The sequence below is a fragment of the Antechinus flavipes genome, chromosome 3, assembly GCF_016432865.1.
Source record: "Antechinus flavipes isolate AdamAnt ecotype Samford, QLD, Australia chromosome 3, AdamAnt_v2, whole genome shotgun sequence".
Taxonomy (NCBI): domain Eukaryota; kingdom Metazoa; phylum Chordata; class Mammalia; order Dasyuromorphia; family Dasyuridae; genus Antechinus; species Antechinus flavipes.
This window is the reverse complement of record NC_067400.1, coordinates 74,101,886-74,125,514: the sequence shown is the minus strand read 5'-3', so window position 1 is coordinate 74,125,514 and position 23,629 is coordinate 74,101,886. Positions and strand designations below refer to the sequence as shown.

The 23,629-nt window shown below is 36.3% G+C and overlaps 1 protein-coding gene across 1 annotated transcript in view; it reads right to left on the bottom strand.

Moving 5' to 3' along the window:
- ACADL (acyl-CoA dehydrogenase long chain) overlaps nt 1-20,826 on the bottom strand; it is a 44,463-nt gene extending 23,637 nt beyond the window's left edge. The window contains exons 1-8 of the mRNA XM_051983630.1: nt 20,652-20,826; nt 19,342-19,497; nt 13,945-14,082; nt 12,833-12,997; nt 10,256-10,322; nt 9,011-9,175; nt 8,333-8,434; nt 641-754 (exon numbers count right to left, since the gene is read on the bottom strand). Of these exons, the coding sequence (XP_051839590.1) occupies nt 641-754; nt 8,333-8,434; nt 9,011-9,175; nt 10,256-10,322; nt 12,833-12,997; nt 13,945-14,082; nt 19,342-19,497; nt 20,652-20,737 (993 nt within the window). The 5' untranslated portion in view covers nt 20,738-20,826. The remainder of the gene's footprint in view (nt 1-640; nt 755-8,332; nt 8,435-9,010; nt 9,176-10,255; nt 10,323-12,832; nt 12,998-13,944; nt 14,083-19,341; nt 19,498-20,651) is intronic.
- Between the last annotated feature and the right edge of the window lie 2,803 nt (nt 20,827-23,629).

The window sequence follows — 23,629 nt, the reverse complement described above, 5'->3', positions numbered from 1 at the left end:
CAAAGAAATCATGAAGGAGAGAAAAGGACCCACATGTGCAAAAATGTAACAGCTCTTTTTGTAGTAACAAAGAATTGGAAAAGGCGTGGATGCCTATCAATTGGGGAATGGCTGAACAAGTTGTGGTATGTCAAAGTAATGTAATATTATTGTTCTATAAAAAGTGATAAACAAGCTGATTATAAAAAGGTCTGGAAAGATTTATATGAACTGATGCTGAGCAAAACAAGCAGAATGAAGAATACATTGTACACAATAACAGCAAGAATGTGTGATGATCAACTATGAAAGACTTGGTTCTTCTCAGTGGTTCAGTGATTCGAAGCAAACCTAACAGACACTGGACAGAAAATACCATCTGCATCCAGAAAAAGATCTAAGGAGACTGAATATAAATCAACACATGCTATGCTCACTTCTTTTTTCTGGTTTTTTTTTTTTTTTTTATGTCTCACATGGTTTTTCTCCCTTTGTTCGGATTTTTTTCTCCCATCATGATTCATAAAGCAATGTGTATTAAAAATAAACTTACCCCAATTAAAAAATAAAATAAAAATAAGAAAGGCACCTGTTAGCATAGTAAAATATCCAACAATGATAAACAGAGAAAGATATTAAAAATTGTTTAATTTAAGCTTACCTGTATATGTGCAACTGTTTTCCCAAAAGCTTTTCTCTGTTTGACATAATTCCTAGTTTCTTCAAACATAAATTCACATGCAGAAATGGCTATGTCAGCAATCAGTAACCTTTCCTGTAAACAAAAGAGGACAGATTATAATTCTTGATAATTTTTATTATTAACCCCCAAAATAATTTTTTATAAATTTAATAACTAAATTCTAGAACTCTATTTTTTTTTTAGCATTTGTGAGAAAAAAGCCCTTTAAAGGAAAAACTAATATATCAACATTTATTAAATACCTATTGTGCGCTAGACATTTGTGTTAGGGAGTGACAATACAAAAGCAAGTACTTCTAAGTATCTGGATGAGATTCCCTGGTCCATTCCTTCAATTCAGACACTACACTTGGATTCATTATAATTATTAATGGATGAAAATAATCAAATCTGTATTGCTCTTGGCTAATAAATACTTATTTGTTCAGTTGCTTTTTCAGTCATGTCTCACTCTTTTTGTCCCCATTTATGCTTTTTTTGGCAAAGACACCAAAGTGGTTTGCCTTTTTTTTCCTCCATCTCATTTTACAGATGAGGAAACTGAAGCAAATGGTAAAGTGACCTGCCTAGGCTCACACAACTTATAAGTGTCTGAGGCCAGATTTGAATTTGGGAAGACAAGTATTCCTAACTTAATGCTACTCAAGCATTATATGCCAGACACTGTGCTATGTCCTGAAATAGCTCCTGACCTCAACATGCTTCCATTCCCTTAGTGGGTACAATATGGAAATATATGTAGTGTCCCAAAACCTTATTGAAGTTTTAAGCTTTAATAATCTTATTAATTATTAAAGGCAAACATTATAATATAAACATTACTTTAATTTTTATTCCTCATTATCATATAAATATTAATAATAAAATAAATACAATACAATTATAATGTAAGTAAGCCATGGTATCTAATACTCCAGTATGAATGCATAAAGGACATGGTCTCAGGATTCATATAATTTTGAACCTTAATAAGCTTAAAGCTGCACTAAAACTTTTGGGATATCACATATAGTTATAAAAGAAACAAAGTGATTTTTTAGTAAAGAGAGTGCCCTGACAGCTGAGAGGATTAATAAAGACTTCATTTAGAAAGTAGCACTTTAGCGGGATCTTGAAAGAACTTTGGGATTCTAAGAGATGGAAGCAAGGTAGAATTATATCCCAAGATACAGAAGACAATAGTGCAAATCATGAAGATAGGAAATACTATATTGGGTATTGGGAACATCAGGTAAGTCCATTTTACTGAACCACATAGTGTATGATGAAAAAATCACGTGTAGTAAGGCTGAAAAATTGGAGCCACATTTTGAAGACTTGAAATGCCAAATAAAAGAGTTGTATTTATTTCTAGAGGTAATGTGGATCTGGGAGGCATGGTGATGATAACTATACAATTTGGCGGTAATAAGTTACAAATAAGAGAGTATTAAAAAAGAAAAAGAAGAGTGAAGAAAAAACCTTGAGTTCTACCTCTTTGAAAAGATAAGATATCAATGAAGATCCAAAGAAACCTGAGACAAAGTGGTAAGATAGGGAAATGGAAAGCCAAGAGAAAATCATGTCATGAAAATCTAAAAGGAAGAGATTATCCAGGATAGGGTGATAGAATAATGACAGATGTTATGGAAAGGTGAAGGGGATGAGGACTGTTAAAAAACGTTATCTTATTTGGCAGTTAAGAGCTAAAGAACAAGCAAAATTTTCTCTTCTGTGGACTTCAGTCATTTTTGATTGTACTGCCTTTTTGTCATTGTATTTATTAACAATCTGCTCCTAAAATGGGGACTTGATCTATCAAGCTCCACATGGAACCTATCCAGAGGAGAAATGAAGCAACCCAAAATGCACCGCCTACCCTCTATCTAACAGTACCTATCTCAGCTCTACAGCTCACAGTCTCAGAAGATGACATTTTATTTTAATTCTACCTCTAACATTTACTACCATTATGAACATGGACAGTCATTGAACTTCAGTTTCCTCATCTGTAAAATGCAAATAATGTATATAAAACAAATATATATATAAAAATAAACATTAAACTCTATAAATGCTTATAAATGTACATAAATGTCTATAAAATAAACTTAAAAGTACTATAGTAAATATTAAATATTATGTTTGAAAATGCAAAAATTTTTTCATCATTACAGAGTGATCATCTCTAAAAGTTGGTAGAGGAGTTCAACTCTACACAGCTTAAACTTTGTCAACTTCAACTAAGAAAATGATTTTACCTATGTTAATTATTTATAATTATTATTTAATAACATCCAATATGATTTATTTGACATTGCTACTCTGGCAATCCATTCTAATCTTGACTTTTTAAAGTACTATCAAATTAAGATCTAGCACTTAGGAAGGCCTGCCTGTTCCCTAAAAATATCCTTGACAAGAATGCATCACTTTGTGCAAAAATTATTCTCATAAAATGTCATGAATATGGTAAAATAGAGATTGGGAACTGTTGATATTCTCTCTTTTCTGAGACTTTTTTTGGAAGTAGTAATAAGGTAGGAATTTCCTCCCATGCCTTTCAAATCTTCTAAAGATATCTTTTCCCAAACACTTTCCTAATTTTGTTGTCTCTAGTGTGGATCTCATCTATCTATCTATCTATCTATATATATATATAGTCTAATATATATATTTAGTCTAATTTAGTTGCTTTCCCTCTCTTTTTCTCTTCAGTGCTATTCATAGCTTCTCTGGGACAATGATGTGAGAGTCCAAGTATGGTGAATCCCTATCCTCAATGGTGAAATGTGTCTGTTATAAAAACTCTTGTAGATCCTTTCTGTTTTTCTTCCATTTTCTTTTATTTTTCTCCTTCCATTTTCATATTTATTAAATTCTTCCTATGATGATTTTACTTAATTGAGTCTATTGCTTTTACATACCTTCATTTTTATTTATTTTGGGACAGCTTTTATTACAGTGAGCATGGCCAAAGAATTTACCACTTAGTGATCAATATCCTAGTAATGAACCTCGCTGGACTTAGTAACCATGTTGGTCCTCAAACTGTGTTGTAGAGGGCTGAAACTATTGGGTTAATGCATTAAGGTGGGAACTGTTGAGCACTTGAGGCTAACTTCTGATTGGACGATACTCTATGGGCATATGCTTGGAAAATGGTCCTTTCCACTATCCTTACTAGCTCAATGATTGGCATGTAGAGGATTGTAGGAGGGACTAGGGGGTGGAGTAAAACTAGCCAGGGACACACTCTCAATGGTAGATGAGGGAGAAGGTAGTAGCAGAGAGTCTGCTTCTACCCTATTCAATCCTTGTATGGGGACCGAGAATAAAGATTAAGGACTTTTGCTTATCCTGACTCTGGCTGATTCTGGGGTGTCTTGGGTGCTAGCACGGTCATCACACTGTGTGACTCACATTCAAAGTCTAATAAGTTGCCAGAATCTATACTTAGTTAGCATAGTCTTTAGGAACCCAAGGTCACCTCCACATACAGAGTAATCCTTTGTAAAAATATGGGATAGGTTCCACCAAGGGATTTAACAGCAATATTGATGAGATCATAGATTCATCAAAATACTGTTGTTATAAGACTACCAATATTGTGGCTATCTATAATTACATCATTTCATTGTTTCTAAAGAATAATCATGTACTTAATTAAACATGTGGGAAAATACTGTATCATGAAATTTAACAACTCAATAATATTTCCAAAACATCAGTCAAAAATAGTACATAGTCTATAGGTAGTCACTATGAAACAATAAGGGCTAGATCTGGAGTTAATGAATACATGTTCAATTCCTAACTCTACTAATGACTCTATGTGATCTTGGGCTTTACATTTCTGGGACTATATAACCTCTGTAGACACAGTAGGTTGAAAAGGTATGAATCCAAAGGAACCTGAGACAAAGTGTTAAGACAAGGAAATGGAGAGCTAAGAGCTCTCCCCGAGGACTCCTGCCTGTTGTTTTAGTAGAGCCAGACTGGAGATATTTACACTTCAAAGAGGTGTAAACAAGTTTGCAAGGTATTTACTATCTTGATATCTTTCTCTGTATCTTCTGGTGCCCCCACCCACCCAAGCACAGATGCAGCAGGTGAGGATGATTATCCCCCTCACCAGGGCTATGAAGTTTCTTTATTTAAAGGCCCACAAAACAAAGTTTTTGTTTTGACTATAGTCCGGCCCTCCAACAGTCTGAGGGACAGTGAACTGGCTCCCTATTTAAAAAGTTTGAGGACCTCTGAGAAAACCACTGTTTGGCTTCAACTTTGTTTATTTTTACATGCTCCAAATTTGCCCCAAGGGACATTTTGTCTTGGTTTGAAACTAGATTAATTTTCTTCTATTACTTTGACTTTGTTATCTAAGTTTTCTTCTATCACTCTTATATGATTTTTAAAATCATTTGTTAGCTTTTTCAGGAATTCTTGTGTACAATTCACTTTTTTTTTCCTATAAAGTTTTACTTGAAGCTGTTTTGACTTCATTGTCTTCTTCTGAGTTTGTGTCTTGTGCTTCCCTGTCACCAGATTTTTATGGTCAAGCTCTTTTTTGTTGTTGTTTGTTCATTTTTTCCAGCTAATTTCTTAATCTGGAACTTAAAAGTTGGACTACATTTCTAGAGTGTGAGAGTGGGGAAGAGCTCTATCTACAGCTTCAGCTTTTTTTTTTTTTTCCCACTGCTGTTTTCAGAACTAGTTTGCGGGCTTCTAAGGTGGTGTGACCTAAGATGTAGTCATTCTTCTCTTGGTGTTTACTCTGACTCTGGTCCTCTCTCAGGAATGATCCCTGATCCCCTGGGATTGCAATTGATACTGCTTGTTCCTTTGACACTGGAAACAATGCTGTTCCTTAAGATGTCTGATATCTTGGGGCTGGAATTGCTATTGTTAGGACTTTCACTCCCTCTTCTCCATCCTTGAACCATGATCCAAAAGTGGATATAAGCAATGGAGTTGCAAACAATGTCTACTGCTGTGTCCAGTGCTAGCAGAGAAGTAGACCCTAATTTCTTTCTGACAAATTGCCAATCTCTGGTTTGAGAGCTTCTTAAGCTTTTTCTACTTCTGTCACCACCACCTACTCCCACCACTTGGCCAAGTGAGCTCTGGGGAAGCCTTCTTCCCCATATCACAGATTTTTCTTTATAACCTCCTATGTTATTTTGGACTTGAAAAATGTCTCACTCTGACCTTTTGTTGGCTCTGCCACTCCAGAATTTGATTGATGGTATTAAAGTTATTTAAAGGGGAATATTGGGAGACCTTAGACAAGTGCTTCTCTATTCTACCATCTTGGCTCCACTCTCAAAAGTCCCTCTCTTTCCTTAACCTCTTTCCCTTCTACTTCCCTACAGGATAAGATGAATTCTTTATGCAACTGCTTATTTACATGTATTCTTTACTACTTGAACCAGCTCAGATGAGAGTAAGTTTCAAGTGTTGACTGTTTCCTCTCATTGTCCCCTCTCCATTGTATAAATGTAGACCCTATTTATGTGAGAATTTTCCCAATTTTTCCTCTCTTCCAGGGTATTCTTTCCTACACTTCCCTTTTTCTTTTGAGATTATCCAAATATAATAAAATCACACTTAAATTCTTTGTTTAATTAGAACTTTCTATTAGACCCCTGGTCATAATAAAGTTCTGAAGGGGATGACATGTATCATCTTTCTATATAATAAGGTCAACAGTTTAATCTTTCTTAATCTCCCTTATAAATTTTCTTTCATATTTATCTTTTTATCCTTTTCTTGAGTCCTGTGTTTATTAGATTTTCTATTCAGCTTTGGTCATTTTGTCAAGAATGCTTAAAAACTCTCTATTTTACCAATTATCCATTTCCCCCTTAGAGAATTACCCTCAATTTTGCTAGATAGGTTATTCTTGGTTGGAATCCTAGATTTTTAGCCTTCTGGATATATTCCAAGACTTTCATTCTTTAATTTTGGTAGCCATTAAATCTTCTGTCATCCTTATTGTGGTTTCTTGGTGCATAAAGTTCTTTCTTTTTGGCAACTTGCAGTATTTTCTCTTTGACTTTTAGATTTTGGGTGGGAATATTCACTTTGAGGTTTCTTTCAGGAGATGACCAGTGTATTCTTTCAATTTCTACTTTTTCTTCTGGTTCTAAGATATCTACATAGTTTTCCTTTTTAGTTTCTTCAAATGTGATGTCTAGGCTTTTTTTATGTTTGTGGATTTTAGGCAGATCAATGATTTTAAAATTCTCTTTCCTTCAATCTATTTTCCACCTCAGTTTTTTTCTGTCAGATATTTTATATATTCTTCTACTGTTCTTCAGTATTTTCTTTCCTTCTTTATTATTTATGTTTCATAGACTTAAGAGCTTTCATCTGGTCAATTCTATTTTTATTTTCTTCAGTAAAGTTTTGTACTTCTTTTGCCCTTGCTGTTAATTCTTTTTTTCATACATTTCTTGGTTAGCTCTCATTTCTTTTCCCATTTTCCCTACTACCACATTTAATTGGTTCCTTAATTTTTTTTCTTCTTAAAAATTTTTTGTTAGCTCTTGCTTTAACTCTTCTAAGGATTCTTACTGAGTTTGTATTCAATCTGCATTTTTCTTTAAGGCTTTGCTTGTAGATATTTTCAAGTCATTGCCTTCATCTGAGTTTGTGTTTTGATATTGCCTAATGTTATAGTAGCTTTTTTATGTTTGGGATCTTTGTTTGTTTTGTTCATTCCACTTATTTTTGACTTTGACATTTATATTAGTGTTGTGCTCTAGTCACTTCTAGGGGAGAATGTCTGATTTATATATTTACTGCTTTCATAGCTTGGTCTAGGGGCCTACAATTTTGCAGTGCTTCCAAAATGTCATGATTCTGGAAAACATATGTTCACTGACCTCCTGGCCTGAGCTCTGCAAGGTCTTTATCTGGCTTGGGTCCTAGGCTTCAGAAGAATGCTGTTGGACTCAGTCATTGTTAGCCCTACTGCAAGGTTCCAAAGGTTCAGAACATCTGAATTGTTGGCTCTCCTTGGATCTTACATTTCTGTCTTGGTTTTTCCATTGAGGGGTTAATCGTGTTATGCTATATTACAGTCTGGAATTTATTTTGTGTTTTTTACTCAGTTAGGGCCTTATGATTAATCACCAATGAAATCATAGGTCTTCCCTGGTTTCTAATGCAAAACTAAATCATAGATGACAGAACTGCCAGATAGCACCCTTTCTAAATTCTACTTATAGTTCGGAAGTATAGTTCCTCTTTATGTCCCAGTGTTCTTTGCTCTGGGTACTAGAATTTGCCCATGTAGCCACTACCACTGCATTGTGAACTGTTTACTTTTTCTTAGCTTTCCCAATCAGAATTCATTCAGGTACTTTTCCTAGATTGTCAGGGAATGGGTATGGATGGAGAGCTAGACAAAAATGCTGATGCTCATACTCCCATCTTGATTCTATCTTCCCATATAATTGATACTTCAATCCTAATTGCCAAATATTCCCTAAAACATCCTTTTAACTTAGACCATGAATTTCCAGGTGTCAAAAACAATAAAAGCAAATACATACACACCTCTAGCACCCACTAAAAACTTAATCAATCCTATTCTACTTCACATTAGTATTATATAGAGGTAGAAATGTATATGATATAGATATAAATGCAAGCTGACCTTACCTGTGGGAGCTCTGCCATGAGGTAATAGAAACCTTTGTTTTCTTCTCCAAGTAGAGCACTTGCTGGCAAACGAACATCTTCAAAAAACAGCTCTGCTGTATCCTTTTTTAAAAGGATATAAACCAAGAAAAAATTATATTGTTTGGCCACAATCTTTTTAAATGCAAGCAGATAACATCTTTTCACATATTTACATGTGAAAAGGACAAGAAATGTTGAAATATACTAAGATTTTTTACTTGGTGTGAGAGATTTAACATTTAAGCACATTTACCATGACATATGGTGGTGGGGGGAAATCATTTGGCTAGGAGTGATAGAGATAGTGAATATCATTGATGCATGAGATGTGTTACAGGTTAATAATAATAATAAATAACAATAACAATAACAATAGTAGTTATATACAATGTGCAAAGTATTGTACTAAGTATCTTTACAAAACTTGTCTCATTTGATCTTCACAACAACCTTGAGAGGTAGGTGCTACAATTAATCTCATTCTATAGATAAGGAAACTAAGGCAATGAATGCCTGTGATTTTCCTAAGACCACACAGTGTCTGAGACTAAATTTGAAGTGAAATCTTTCTGACTCTAAATCCAGCACTCTCTCTGCTGCCCAATTTATAAAGTTCAATATTAAATATTGTTATTAACTGCTTGAATTATGGCTTACTTGAGCTTTCAATCCCATTTTATGAAGCTTTCGTCCCTTGATGAATCCTTTCATTCCATTTTCCACTAGGAAAAGACTAATACCATGGGCAGGAGAACGAGCTTCACGGTTTGTAACAGCAACGACAATCACTACATCACTCATCCACCCATTAGTAATAAAGACCTGTATAAAAACATATAACATCAAAATTCTTTAGAATGCTCCAAGGAGATAGAATAGTTTAATGTTAGGAATGCTGGCTTCATAGCAATAAAATTAGTTCAAGTCTCATTTGTGATACATCCTACCTGTATGATCCTGAAAAAGTGAAATTAATTTTTCAGTTGCTCTAGGAAACTCTCTAAAGTGAAATGAAGAGGTTAAGTAGTATAAGTACGAGCTCCCCATGCTGATGAAATCATAGGTCCAGTCTTTATTCCTGTCCTATAGTGTTCCAAGTCTGTGTGTTAAAAAGGAAGATGGCTATTTCATTCAGAATAAATCAAAGGTAGTAGATGCCTGCTCCCACTTCTATGCAATCAGCCAAACAACACCATACTTCATTTCTCAGAAAGGAATGTAAAGGAAAAGGTTCAAATGCTGCCAAGAGCAAAGTTTCTCAATTTTTGATTTGCTAAGACTGCAAAAAATGACAGGCAGCACATTCTGTTTTTGAATCCAAAACAATTATTCGCTGTACAGTTAGAAACCAATCTAGAATGAAAAACCACAGAAGGAACTAGAGGCAAGGCCATATCACAGGACTGTGGCATTTATATTAACAATATTTAAAAGGTCAATTCTATGTAATTCAACAAATTCTTATAATTAATCTTCTATGTCCCAAGAGGAAATATGAGTTCAAAACAAATCATAGGCCCCTTTTCTTTGGGGGTATATATATATATATATAGATAGATAGATATAAAATGCATAAAAAAATACAAAGTAATTTGCATATGGGAAGGGAGAGGAAGTTATCATTACATATAGGAGATGGACTATAATGCATGAAGGAATATCAATTAGGCCAGTTTGTGAGTTAGTGAGAGGAAGTTATATGAAATTAATATGGAAAGCCTGAAGCCTTATATCTATAAGACAGATTTTTAAAAATACAAATATAATCAAACAAGAGAGTCCCTGTCATGAAGGAATCCATATTCTAATGGGGAAATACAACACACATGGGGCCTAAAAAGAGGGGAAGAGCTAGAAATTAGACTGAAATTGGCACAGTTAGAAGTGCTAGATTTTACGTACCTTGCTACCATTGAGAATCCAGTCTTTTCCATCTTTCTTTGCATTTGTTCTTACTCCTTGTAAGTCACTGTAATTGGGAAGAAAAAGGAAAAAATTTTAAAAGAATTGTTATCTCCACTTAGTAAAAATTCAATGACATAAATGATACAGAAATAACTGGCTATAAAACATGACAGGCAAGTAATAACTAAGGCAGGTTTAAATACATTTTAAAAATGCTTTCCACGGGCATAAAGGAAAACAGTGTCAACTTTATGTTACAAAAACAGTGTCAACTTTATGTTACAAAAATTATAAGCTTTAGCATGACAAATGTGAAACTATGTTTAGAAGAATTACACATGTTTAACCTATAGTGAATTGTTTGCTGCCTAAGGGAGGAGGAAGGAGAGAAAAATTTGGAACACAAACCTGTTTGTCTGTTTCCTCAACTGTAAAATGGGGATAATATAGAACAGTTAGCATAGCTTTACCAGGAGCAGAGGCCCCAGTAAATTTGACTATGCCTGGCCAGATTGAGAAGTTTAGGAAAGAGTACTAATTTCCATCTTTTATTGGTATCCATGTATTAAATGAATGAACATATCACTGAATGAATGGTAAACAACAAAACCAAAACCAAATGTACATAGATAAAAGTTTTTCTCTGCCAGGTCAATGAACCAGGAAGAACCAAGGCTAAAGAACTGTGTATACTTGATGTGATACTTCCTGGATAAAGTATGTTTTACCACAGTGTGGGCTGGTAAGGTTTGTTGTCCTTGGACAAAGACTCTCACTGCCCCAAAATAGGAGGAAGCACAATAACAAGGGGGAGGGAAATTGCCCCTTGAATTGCCAAACCTGGGCAGAGGAGGAGAGAAGCTAGTCTCAGGAAGACAGTGGGAATTCTAATCCAGCAGAGTCAACATGAACATTTTCCTTATGCACAAATCTGATAATGTCACCCTCCTGTGCTCACTTAACTCCAGAGGTTCCCTATTGCTTCTAGTATAAGACAGATAACTCTTCTACTGAGCATTTAAATGTATTCACAACAAGGCCTTCAATGATGACATCAGTAAACATTTATGAAGCACTTGCTATTGCTGGACACTATACTAACCATTTGACATTATCCTATCCTATTATTCCCTTTCCTCATACTGAGATCCAGTCAAAGTGATCTTATGTCTGTTCTCACATGGGCCACTGTTACCTCCTGAATCTTTGTCTTTTTACTGACTGACTGACTCAGTCTTGGAATATGCTCCCGCTCTCCCTTTTCCTTCTTCCCTTTCCTTCCTCCCGCCTCCTCCCTCTGTTCCTTCCCCTCATCTCTTCTTTCCTTAAACTTCAGTTTAAGCAGCACCTTCCCTGATCCCCTGTGCTGCTAGTGCTGCTGCCCCTTCGAAACTACACCACATTAAACTCTCTAACTGAGCAACTACCTCATGAGGTTGTGTGAGCATACATGAGACAATATTGATAACATACTGTGCACAGTGCAGGGCACATTTGTTGTTGCTACTGTTCAGTTGTATCTGACCCCTTATGATTCCACGGCCACAGCACGCTGATGCTGTCCATGGAGTTTTCTGGAAAAAATACTGGAGTAGTTTGTTATTTTCTTCTCCCATGATTTAAGACACAGAAGGTAAATGACTTGCCTAGTCACACAGCTAGTACCTGAAGGCAGATTTAAACTCAGGTCTTTCTGACCATTTCTATTCAAGTTTAACACTTCTAGTATAATGGATAGGGCATTGACTCAGAATGCCGAAGATATGAGTTCAAATTTGGCGCCAGATGTTTATTAATGGGAACCTGGGCTAGTTAATTAAGCTTGGTAGGCTTCCATTTCTTTATTTTACAAACAAGGAGTTAGATTCAATGGACTCTAAGGTTTCCTCAAGCTCTAAATCTATGAAAATAAGTGGTTATTGACTGAAGAGTGTTATCAGTTTTGGAGTAAATTTATGGTTTGTAATCACAGCATAGGGCAGCACAATGGGTAAAATATTAGGGCTCAAGACAAGAAGATTCAATTTCCTGAGTTCAAATCCGGCCTCAGGTGCTTCCTTGCTGTGTAACCCTGGTTAAATCACCTAACACGGTTTGCTTCAGTTTCCTCATCTATAAAATTACCTGAAGAAGGAAATGGCAAATTGCTCCAGTATTTCTGTCAAAATCCCAATTAAGAATCATGAAGAATTGAACATGGCAGAAATGACGCAAAAATAACAGCAAATTGGGGCAACGAGGTGGCCCAGTGGATAGAGCACCAGCCCTGAATTCAGGAGGACCTGAGTTCAAGTCTGATATCAGATACTTAACACTTCCTAGCTGTGTGACCCTGAGCAAGTCACTTAAACCCAATTGCCTCAGCAAAAACAAACAAACAAACAAACAAAAAAACGCAACAAATCATAACTTCATAACTAGGGAAAGCAAACACATAATCCTAAATCATAAATTGAATACTGGAGTTTTCCCTAAAGAAATCTGTTAAAATACAGCCCCGGAAATTCTTTGCAAACAAAGGTCATCCTCTGGCAACACTGCTAAAAACAGCCAAAACCAAATTTGTCAGCTTACCTTCCTGCCCCGGGTTCTGTCATAGCTATGGCCCCAATACATTTGCCAGCAGTCATCTCAGGGATAAAACGTTTAATCTGTTCTTCTGATCCATAGTTTGCAATATAGGGCATAACAATGTCTGAATGAAGACTAAATCCAGGGCCTGTACAATTTGAGTATGCTCTTAGAAAGTAAAGGAAAAGGGTGAATGGGGAGAAGAGCAAGTGGAAAAAAAATAATCCCAGACAAAACAGATATTATTAGGGTTGTATGATTCTAATAATAATATTTCTTTAATATTTTTATAGGTCTATTATCTCATTCATATAGTTATTTTCCCCCAACCATGAAGAATTTAATCCATGGAGAACAACCTAATGGTCTTCTCTATTTCTTGATATTGTATGGACACTATTGGTCAATTCCTCCCTCTCTCACTCTATGACTGGACAATTTTTTTTCTTTTACTTTGATTATACTTTTTAACAAATAAAAATATGGGGGCAATCTAGGTGGTATAGTGCATAAAACACTGGTTCTGGAGTCAGGATGATCTAAGTTCAAATGTGACTCCAGACACTTAATACTTACTAGTTATGTGAGCTTGGGCAAATCACTTAGTCCCAAATACTCCCCAAAATAATAAAAAAAATGAATAGTTTTTTTTTTCTTTAAAGGATCAAATGTCAGTCTCATAAATGGACTTTCATGAATATTTGACTAAAATAATTATTTTCAAATCTACAGTTAGAGTAATTTATAAGACACCATGATCTTCCCCCATCTCTCCAATTCCTGTGGCCTCAGTGATTTAATCTGAGTGTTCAAGTTTCAGAAGAAAATATGGCATTAATATCTAAAAATAGTTAAGGAGATGATGTATCCTATCTAGTGGAAAAAACAATGGACTACGAGTTAGCAAGACTAAGTTGCAAGTAAAACTTCATTAACATGTGACTAAGGGCAAGTCACATAACATTCTGGGTCTCAGTTTCCCTATCAGTAAAATAAGGGACTACAATAAGTGATCCCTAAAGTTTAATCTAGCTTTGCCACACTATGACTTATTATCTGTCAAAGAAATATCAATCAACATACTTAGTAAATAAAAATAAGAGTCAAATACTTACTGTTCCTCCCAGACAATGGACGAAGATAACAGGTCTCCACCAATACCACCATGTTTCTCTGCAATGTTGATACCTAGAAGTCCTTGTTTTCCAGCTGTTTCCCAAACTTCTCTACTTACCTCTCCAGCTTTCTCCCACCTGCAAATTGAAAAGAGTTAAAAAATTTCCATAGTTTACTTCTCAGACCAGTGGAAGAGGGAGGAATTTATGACCAAAGAACTAAAGATCACTAATGACCACAAAATAGACAATTTTGATTATATTAAATTGAAAAATTTTTGTACAAACAAAACAAATGCAGACAAGATTAGAAGGGAAACAATAAAGTGAGAACACATTTTTACAATCAAAGGTTTTGATACAGGCCTCATTTCCAAAATATATAGAGAATTGATTATAATTTATAAGAAATCAAACCATTCTGCAAATGATAAATGGTCAAAGGATATGAACAGACGAAGAAATTGAAACTATTTATAGACATATGAAAATATGCTCCAAATCATTATTAATCAGAGAAATGCAAATTAAGACAACTCTGAGATACCACCACACACCTGTCAGATTGGCTAGAGTGACAGGGAAAGATAATGTGGAATGTTGGAGGGGATGTGGGAAAACAGGGACACTGATACATTATTCGTGGAACTGTGAACGAATCCAACCATTCTGGAGAGCAATCTGGAATTATGCCCAAAAAGTTATCAAATTGTGCATACCCTTTGATCCAGCAGAGTTTCTATAGGGCTTATATCCCAAAGAAATACTAAAGAAGGGAAAGGGACCTGTATGTGCCAAAATGTTTGTGGCAGCCCTGTTTGTAGTGGCTAGAAACTGGAAATTGAATGGATGCCCATCAATTGGAGAATGGCTGGGTAAATTGTGGCATATGAATGTTATGGAATATTATGGTTCTGTAAGAAATGACCAGCAGGATGAATACAGAGAGGCTGGGAGAGACTTACATGAACTGATGCTAAGTGAAATGAGCAGAACCAGGAGATCACGTTACACTTCGACAATGATATTATAAGAGGATGTATTCTGATGGAAGTTGATTTCTTTGACAAAGACTCAGTTTCAATTGATAAATGATGGACAGAAGCAGCTACACCCAAAGAAAGAACACTGGGAAACGAATGTGAACTATTTGCATTTATGTTTTTCTTTCCGAGTTGTTTTTACCTTCTGAATCCAATTCTCCCTGTGCAACAAGAGAACTGCTCGGTTCTGCAAACATATATTGTATCTAGGATATACTGCAACATATCTAACATATATAGGACTGCTTGCCATCTGGGGGGGGGGGGGTGGAGGGAAGGAGGGGAAAAATCAGAACAGAAGCGAGTGCAAGGGATAATGTTGTAAAAAAATTACCCTGGCATGGATTCTGTCAATATAAAGAAATAAAATAAAATTTTAAAAAATGAAAAAAAAAAAAAAAGAAAAATTACCCCTGCGTATGTTTTGTAAATAAAAAACTATAATAAAAAATAAATATATTCAAGTAATTGATGTAAATATGCTAAAGTGACCTGACAGTCAACTCATTTAACCTTTATTGAAAATTCATGGACTCTAATCAAAACTAGATGTAGATAAACTTAATTGCTTGTCAAAAACATGTTTATTACATGGTTCCATGTAAATAAAAATCTTTTCTATGATTTAAAAGAATGAAGAGTAAGTATCAAAATCTTACATTAAAATCTAAAATTAAAATCATATACATTAATTCATGGGGGCAAAATAAAGATATTACATTTAAATATATTTTTTACAAAATGTAAAATGTATAAGATTTATAATATGCCAATAAATTTATTTTGCTTTGCTAAAAAAAAAAAAAAAGGAAAGAAAAGGTGTTTATAACTTGGAGAACAGGTGAATAATCAGATATAGAATATAATAAAATATCATTATATCATAAGAAATTATGAAATGAGTGGTTTCAGAGTAAACTGAAAAGACTTGTATGAATTAGTGCAGAGAAGAAAAACTGGAAGACAATTTATACAATAACAACAACTCTGAAGGGCCAAAATTTTGAAAGACTTTTCTTATCAATGCAGTTTCCTTTTTTTTACTTAATAGTATTTCCAATTACATGTATAATTTTCAGCATTCATTTGTTGAAAGATTTTTGGGTTCCAAATCTACTCAATGGGTTTAACTGGGTAGTGGATTTATTTGATTTAATTTAAACTGGGACTATTTATTTTCCTAATTTATATTTAAATAGAAAATGTAAATAAATCAAATAATAGTCATGTTAAAAAAAAATTTGGATTTCAAATTTTTTTCCCTTCCTCCTTCCTCTTTTCCTTATTTTCCCTCATCCTTTCCCAATATGGCAAGCAATCTCCTATAGGTTATATATATGTGCAATCATGTAAAACATAATTCCATTTTAATCATGTTGTGAAAAAAAATAGAAGTAAAAGTAAAAATCATCCCCCCAAAAGTGAAAATAGTATGCTTCGATCTGCATTCATATTCCATCAGTTCTTTCTCTGAATGTGGATAGCACTTTCCATCATGAATCTTTTGGAATTGTCATGGATCATAATTCCATTTTTCAACCACAAATTCCAGAAGATTAATGATGAAATAAGTTGTCCACCTCCTCACAAAGACTCAAGATACAGAATGAGATGTGCATCTTTGAACACTGCAAACCTGTAGATCTGTTACAAAGATTGTATTTTTTTTACTAGAAAAAGGGGGTGAGTTAACAATAAGGTTGCCCCCCCACCTAAAAGAGAGAAATAAGAAAAATGGGTCATTGAAATATTTCTCATTATTTTTTCATATTTGAATAATTTGAAAAAGGGCCTTTTTTAAAAAAAATTGGCACTTGAAAGTATTTAGGAGAGACCACAAGTAAAGATGCAAGATGCATGCTATCAGGAATTTACCAAGAGAAAGTTTTAAAATTGAATGATAGTCTAGAACATGCCAGCTGCTAATATTCCTCCCTTTTAGTGACTCACTAGGAACATAATCATAAAGTCATGAGTCAAGAAAGAGATAAGTCATCTGATGTCACTGCTATATAGAACATCTGGTTTATGTAGAAGAAACTCTCTATTAATGCAGGTCAGTACCAGCTCTGTAACCTATAGTCCTTAAGAATTGTCTTTTGATATCCATCCAGCATATGCTAGAGGATGGATTTGAACTCAGGTCTTCCTAACTTTGAAACCATCTCTCTATCCTCTACTCCATGCTGTTTTCAAGTACTGGTAAGAAACAGAACATAAGAGTGAACAAAGTCAGGAAAGTATAGCAAAAAAGAACACTCACTTGGAAGGTGGTTAAACAATATGGAATAAAATCACTATTGATCAGAGAAATGCAAATTAAGACAACTCTGAGATACCACTATACACCTGTCAGATTGGCTAAGATGACAGGAAAAAATAATGATGAATGTTGGAGAGGATGGGGGAAAACTGGGACACTGATGCATTGTTGGTGGGGTTGTGAACGAACCAACCATTCTGGAGAGCAATCTGGAATTATGCCCAAAAAGTTATCAAACTGTGCATACCCTTTGATGCAGCAGTGCTACTACTGGGCTTATACCCCAAAGAGATACTAAAGAAGGGAAAGGGACCTGTATGTGCCAAAATGTTTGTGGCAGCCCTGTTTGTAGTGGCTAGAAAATGGAAATTGAATGGATGCCCATCAATTGGAGAATGGCTGGGTAAATTGTGGTATATGAATGTTATGGAATATTATTGTTCTGTAAGGAATGACCAGCAGGATAAATACAGAGAGGCTTGGAGAGACTTACATGAACTGATGCTGAGTGAAATGAGCAGAACCAGGAGATCATTATATACTTCGACAACGATATTGTATGAGGATGTATTCTGATGGAAGTGGATTTCTTTGACAAAGAGACCTAATTGAGTTTCAATTGATAAATGATGGACAGAAACAGCTACACCCAAAGAAAGAACACTGGGAAACGAATATGAACTATTTGCATTTTTGTTTTTCTTCCTGGGTTATTTTTACCTTCTGAATCCAACTCTCCCTATGCAACAAGAGAACTGTTTGGTTCTGCAAACATATATTGTATCTAGGATATACTGCAACATATCTAACATATATAGGACTGCTTGCCATCTAGGGGAGGGAGTGGAGGGAGGGAGGGAGGGGAAAAATCAGAACAGAAGCGAGTGCAAGGGATAATGTTGTAAAAAAATTACCCTGGCATGGATTCTGTCAATATAAAGTTATTATTAAATAAAATTTTAAAAAATATTTTAAAAAAAACCAATATGGAATAGAATCTTGATTCTGACTCTTAGATCTACATGGCCTTGGACAAGTCTTTTAACTCAGGTTTCTCATTAATTTGCAAAATGGAAAGGGTTTCAGTGAGAAAACTTTTTAAAATCCCAGGCAAAAATAAGCTTTTTTTTATTTTTCTGAGTTTGGGAGGTAAATTTCCATTTCTGATTCTGATATATTCTATATAAAAATGGCATCTCAATTTTTAATTATTGTTAGTCTGCTTGTTTTTTTTCCTCTCATACCTTTTCCTCTTTTTATTTGATTTTTCTTGTGTAGCATAACAAATATGGAAATGTTTAGAAGAATTGCACATCTTTAACTTATATCAGATTGTATGCTGTCTTGGGGAAGGGGAGAAAGGGAGAAAAATTTGGAACACAAGGTTTTGCAAAGGTAAATGTTGAATGCTATCTTTGTGTCTGGAAAAATAAAATATTATTAAAATTAAAATGGCATCATTTCACTTAAGTAGATAATAATAGAAGTAATCATAATAGCTAGTATTTATATCATATTGGATTTGCAAAGCACTTTAAAAATATCATCTCATTTAATCCTCATAACAACCTTGGGAGGTAGGCATTACAATTTTATAGATGGGAAAACTGAAGCAGGCAGAGTGTAAGTGACTGGCAAAGGATCAGTCATACATCAAATTAGTGTCTAAAGCCAGATGTGTACTCGGGTCTTTTTGACTCAATGCCAGAACTCCAATCTCTTTACCCCTGGTTGCCACTTAGATAAAAAGCCACATCTGGTTTTGTGTTTTATAATACAAAAATATTTCTTGTCATAATGATATAAATATATGTGGATGCAGAAATGATGGAGAAAGAGAACAAATAATTGTGATTTTGATTCTAAGGGGAAAAACTTAGCAAACTCACAAAAGTACTCTTTATCAAACTGAAAACATTTAGCTGTTCATTAAGAACCAATAGCCAGTCAATGTTCTAAAATTACTACATAGCAATCAAGAACAAAATATACAAAGCAGACTAGGAAAGGAACTACCCTCTGTAAGATAATGTCATTAGCTACATCTAAATTCATAATATTCAAAATGGAAACAAAAATGATCTTATTTACTCTGTGTGATGTGGAATCACCTCCTCTTGAAAGAACTTTCGGACACTTTCCCTGAAGATATCATGTTCTGAAGAGAAGATTCTTCGAATACCAACATCAGTGAGGCTTTTGGCAGAAGAACTTTCCAGACGACCTTTCCCTTCTGCATGTAAGGACCTAAAAAAAATTTTTTTAAACCCCTTAGCAAATTTTTTTAAAATAGTCTATCACTTCCCCCTCCCCCCCTCTCCCAATCAGGCTACTGTCATTAATGCCTTTGGTAAACAATGAAAAGTTTTACTTTTCAGGAGAGTCATTTCAGAATCCAGAAAGATAATATACTGGATATCTGCCATAGGTTATAATGATAATAATAATAATTAAATGATGATGAGGATAATTTGCATTTATATTGTGACTGACAGCTTGCAAATCACTTTACATATACTATCTCATTTGATCTTCAAAATATCAGGAAATAGGTGCTATTGTTATCTATAAATAGGAAACTGAAGCCAACAGAGGTTAAAAGAGTCATTTTCTAGAAAAGGGGCCAGATCAGAAGTCCCTGAGCAGGGGGTAAATCAACATGTATTTAGTACCTACTATATGCTGGGCGATTAGGAAGAGCTGGGGATTTAAAATGAGCAAAACTCGGCTCCACTTTAAGGATGCTCAGTCTACTGGGGGGAATGGAGGGGGGGGACGACCTGGCTCTTCACTTGGAGAGCACCCTTCTGCGAGCTTTAAGCCTAGATCGAACCCCGGTGCCCTTCCTCCCCGCTGCCCCGCCCGCGGAGATGGCCTTTGCCCCTGGAGAATGGGGGAAGTGGGGGAAGGTGCTGTCTTATTGCAGCCAAAAGGCCAAATTTAGCCTCGGCGTCTGCAGGGGCTTCCGGCTCGGTGAAAAAGGGGCCCATGTTCAAGGTCACGCCAGCGAGGGAGAAAGTAGGCCAAAGTTCACGGTCAAGACCGCAGTCACTCCAGCGAGAGAGCAAGTAAGCGAAAGTTCAGGGTCACGACTCCGGTTCCTCCAAGGCGGGGTCCCTCTGCCAGGTGCCAGGCAGCCCGCCCCCCCTGCTCCCGCGCCAGGCGCTGGAGGAGCCAAAGAGGGCACCAGCCACTTCCCCGCGGGGGGCAGTCCCGCGGCTGGCGAGGATCAGAACTTCTCCCAGCTCTCCCTCGAGGGTTATCCACGCTCCGGCGGGGAAAGGGACTCACTTAAGGCAGCACCATTTCCCGCTAACAAAGAGATTCCACAAACTTTTTTTAAAAACCCTCCCATCTGCTCCGCTCCCCCGCCCTCCGCAGGGCCTCAGCAGCACACTCGCCTGGTACTCGGGGTGATGGCGAGCCGAGGCTGGTTGGTCAGGCGGCTCCAACTCCGTAGAGACCTGCAGAAGAGCCGGGAGGCCATGGCAGGCAGCGGGCGCGCCGAGCTCTAAAAGGCAGAGGCCGCCGGGCGCTAGACTTTGGCCCTTATCAAGTGGGCGCCTGGGCAGGGTGCGAAGCGAGGCGCCCCCTAGCGCCCAACGCGGGTCTGTCAGTCGTTAGAAAAGCCCAACGCCGGGTTTCTGGGGCTCTCGGAAAACAGGCTATGATCCGCCAGTCCCTCCAAAAACATGACGTGTGCTGGCCGGCTGGCCAGGGGACACAGAAGCCGTATTTATCAAGCACCTGCAGGTACTACAGCACAGTCCCTGCTTCCCCAGAAACTCCCGCCACGCCTGGGTGCCGGGGGCGGGGACAACAGGCAGGGTGATCTTAGTGGGAAAGCGAAGGCTCGGCAGGGAGGGGAGCCAGCCTCCCGGGCTGAGTCTGGAGCAGAGGCGGCGAATACTGGGGGCCATCCATATTTAATAGTTGAAAGGAGAAGGCATTCCAGGAATACTGGACAGCCCGTGGAAATGAGCGGAAGCCAGCTTTTCTGCATCATTGCGGAGGGGAAGGAAGCGAGAAGACTGGAAAAGGTGCAAGAAGCTGCCAAAAGATCAAAATCTCCGAGGAGTTTATAATTGGTCTTGGAGGCAAGAGGTAAACAATAAGATCTATTGTATAGAGGGATGAAGAGGTCCAACGAACTTCAGGACAATCATTTTGGCTGATGAGTGGATGGTGGGTTGGAACAAAGATTCTCAGTGATGAGGAGGTGCAGATGTGCAGTGGTGATTGTGGAAATGGGAACTGTGGGAGATCTTTTGAAGTTAAAGGGACTAGGAAAGGGAAGTTATGAAAACTCAGAGAGGAAGGAACCTTCAGAAGAGGGCGATGGACAAGGCCGGAGAGGATAACTATTGCTCCTTACTAAGTGCAAGGTATTAAGGCTACCAAGATAAATTTAAAAAAAGAGGATTTAGAGAGTTCAAGAGACAGAAATACAAAATAATTTTGAAAAAAGCAGAGAATGAGGGCAGATGTGACAATGTTGGAATTGAAATTTGGTAATGATTGAAAGTCAAGGATTCTTTATCTGGGACTTGAAGAATTTAAGCTAGATCTCCTCATCGATATCCTCTGCCCCTGGGGCTCTTCTGGTTGAAATTTAGAGCACTGATCTCTTTCCTAAACTTTAATTTAAGTAGGATGGTCAGGATTCCCACCAGCCTGCATCTTTTGGGTTTCTCTATCATGCCCTAAATTCGGGTTTTCCTTCTTTTTCTTTTCCTTTTTATTTTGTGTGTGTGTGTTGCCTTCTACCATTAGATCACAAACTTCGTTGTTGAGCTCCCCTATTCACCAAGGGGAACTATAACTGGGTTCATCTAACACTTCTTGAAGGCAAAGGTCTTGTATTTCCATTGTTTAACATCGTGTCTGGCACAAAGCTAATAGATGTTTATTGACTGAGCAACTAATCCTGGGGCTTCTAGCTTTAGATCTATGTTCTCCTAACTTTGAGAATACTTAGAGGTGGAATGGAAAAGGATAATCAGATATTTGGACTTTATTTAACTTTTTTCTTGATCAATTTTCCACCAATGAAGATTCTATGAAAAAACTGTTGAGCTAAAATAACCTTTTAAACAATTTCAGCCTTTGACAGGTTAGTTTCATTCCATACTTATGATTCAGGGTAAGATAGATCTAGAGGGTAGATAGATCTATTTTAGTTAATTAAATTCAGCATAAACTTAAAGCTCGACTATGCAACATAAAATGTATAGAGATGCTTTTGATATTAGTGGAAAAATCCACAAAAATTTAATGAAGTTTAAGGAAAATGGAAATCGCAAGCTGTGACTGACTGAATTGCTTAGATTAGTGGTTCTAAACAGCAGGAATAAAGTTCTTTCCTTAAACAGGAATTAAAACAATTTTGGCCAGTCCCCAGTAACCAATTAAAATCAGCAGGAAGAAAAGAAAATACAGAAACATCAAAAGACATTTAAAAAAGTCTACACACACACACATACACACACACACACACACTTCTTGTTCTTTTTTTGTTTGTTTAGGGCAATTGGGATTAAGTGACTTGCCCAGGGTCATACAGGGAAGAAGTGTTAAGTGTCTGAGGTCACACTTGAACTCAGGTCCTTCTGACTTCAGGGCTGGTGCTCTATCCGTTGCACCAACTAGTTGCCCTCAGTTTATTATCCTTAAAAATAATAATAATAATAATAGTTAGCATTTACATAGCACTTTACAAATATCTCATTTTATCTTCATAATACCCTTGAAAGTATTTTTCTTCCTATTTTACAAATGAAGAAACTGAGGCAGACAGAGATTAAGTGAAGCTGGATTTGAATTCAAGTTTTCCCAACTCAAGGCTGAACACTGTACTATGCTATTTACTTGTTTTATTGGGATAAGAGGAGAATAGCAAAATAACGCAGAAAGACTGCAATTGACATGTTTGAATAGGTATGAAGTCCACTTGAAGAAATGCTTGGTGTATGTAGAATACTTTGTTTACATAAAAAACCAAACTCCCTTATAAAGACTCACACTGTATCCTTAGGTAATTCATATAGAATTTCTAAGCCTAAACAATAGAATATCTTGGAAAGGAATATACCAGTGAAAGAGGAATTTGCCACAGAAGAAACCCTCAGAATAACTCTGAATAGATAATTCTAATTCAGGGAGTTAAGAGTTGGATTTGAAATTTGTAATGATTTTCAAGCTTAATTTCACAGATACTGGTGTCTTTAATGGATTTAGAAAAGTTGTTAAAACAAATTGATCAAGCTTGAGATTTGAGGAATTTAAAATTTAGATTTCTCTTAGGTTTGATAATTAATTGGGAACAATTTTTTAATCTATGACATATTTGATTTGCATTCAGAATGGTAATTGTTGGAGT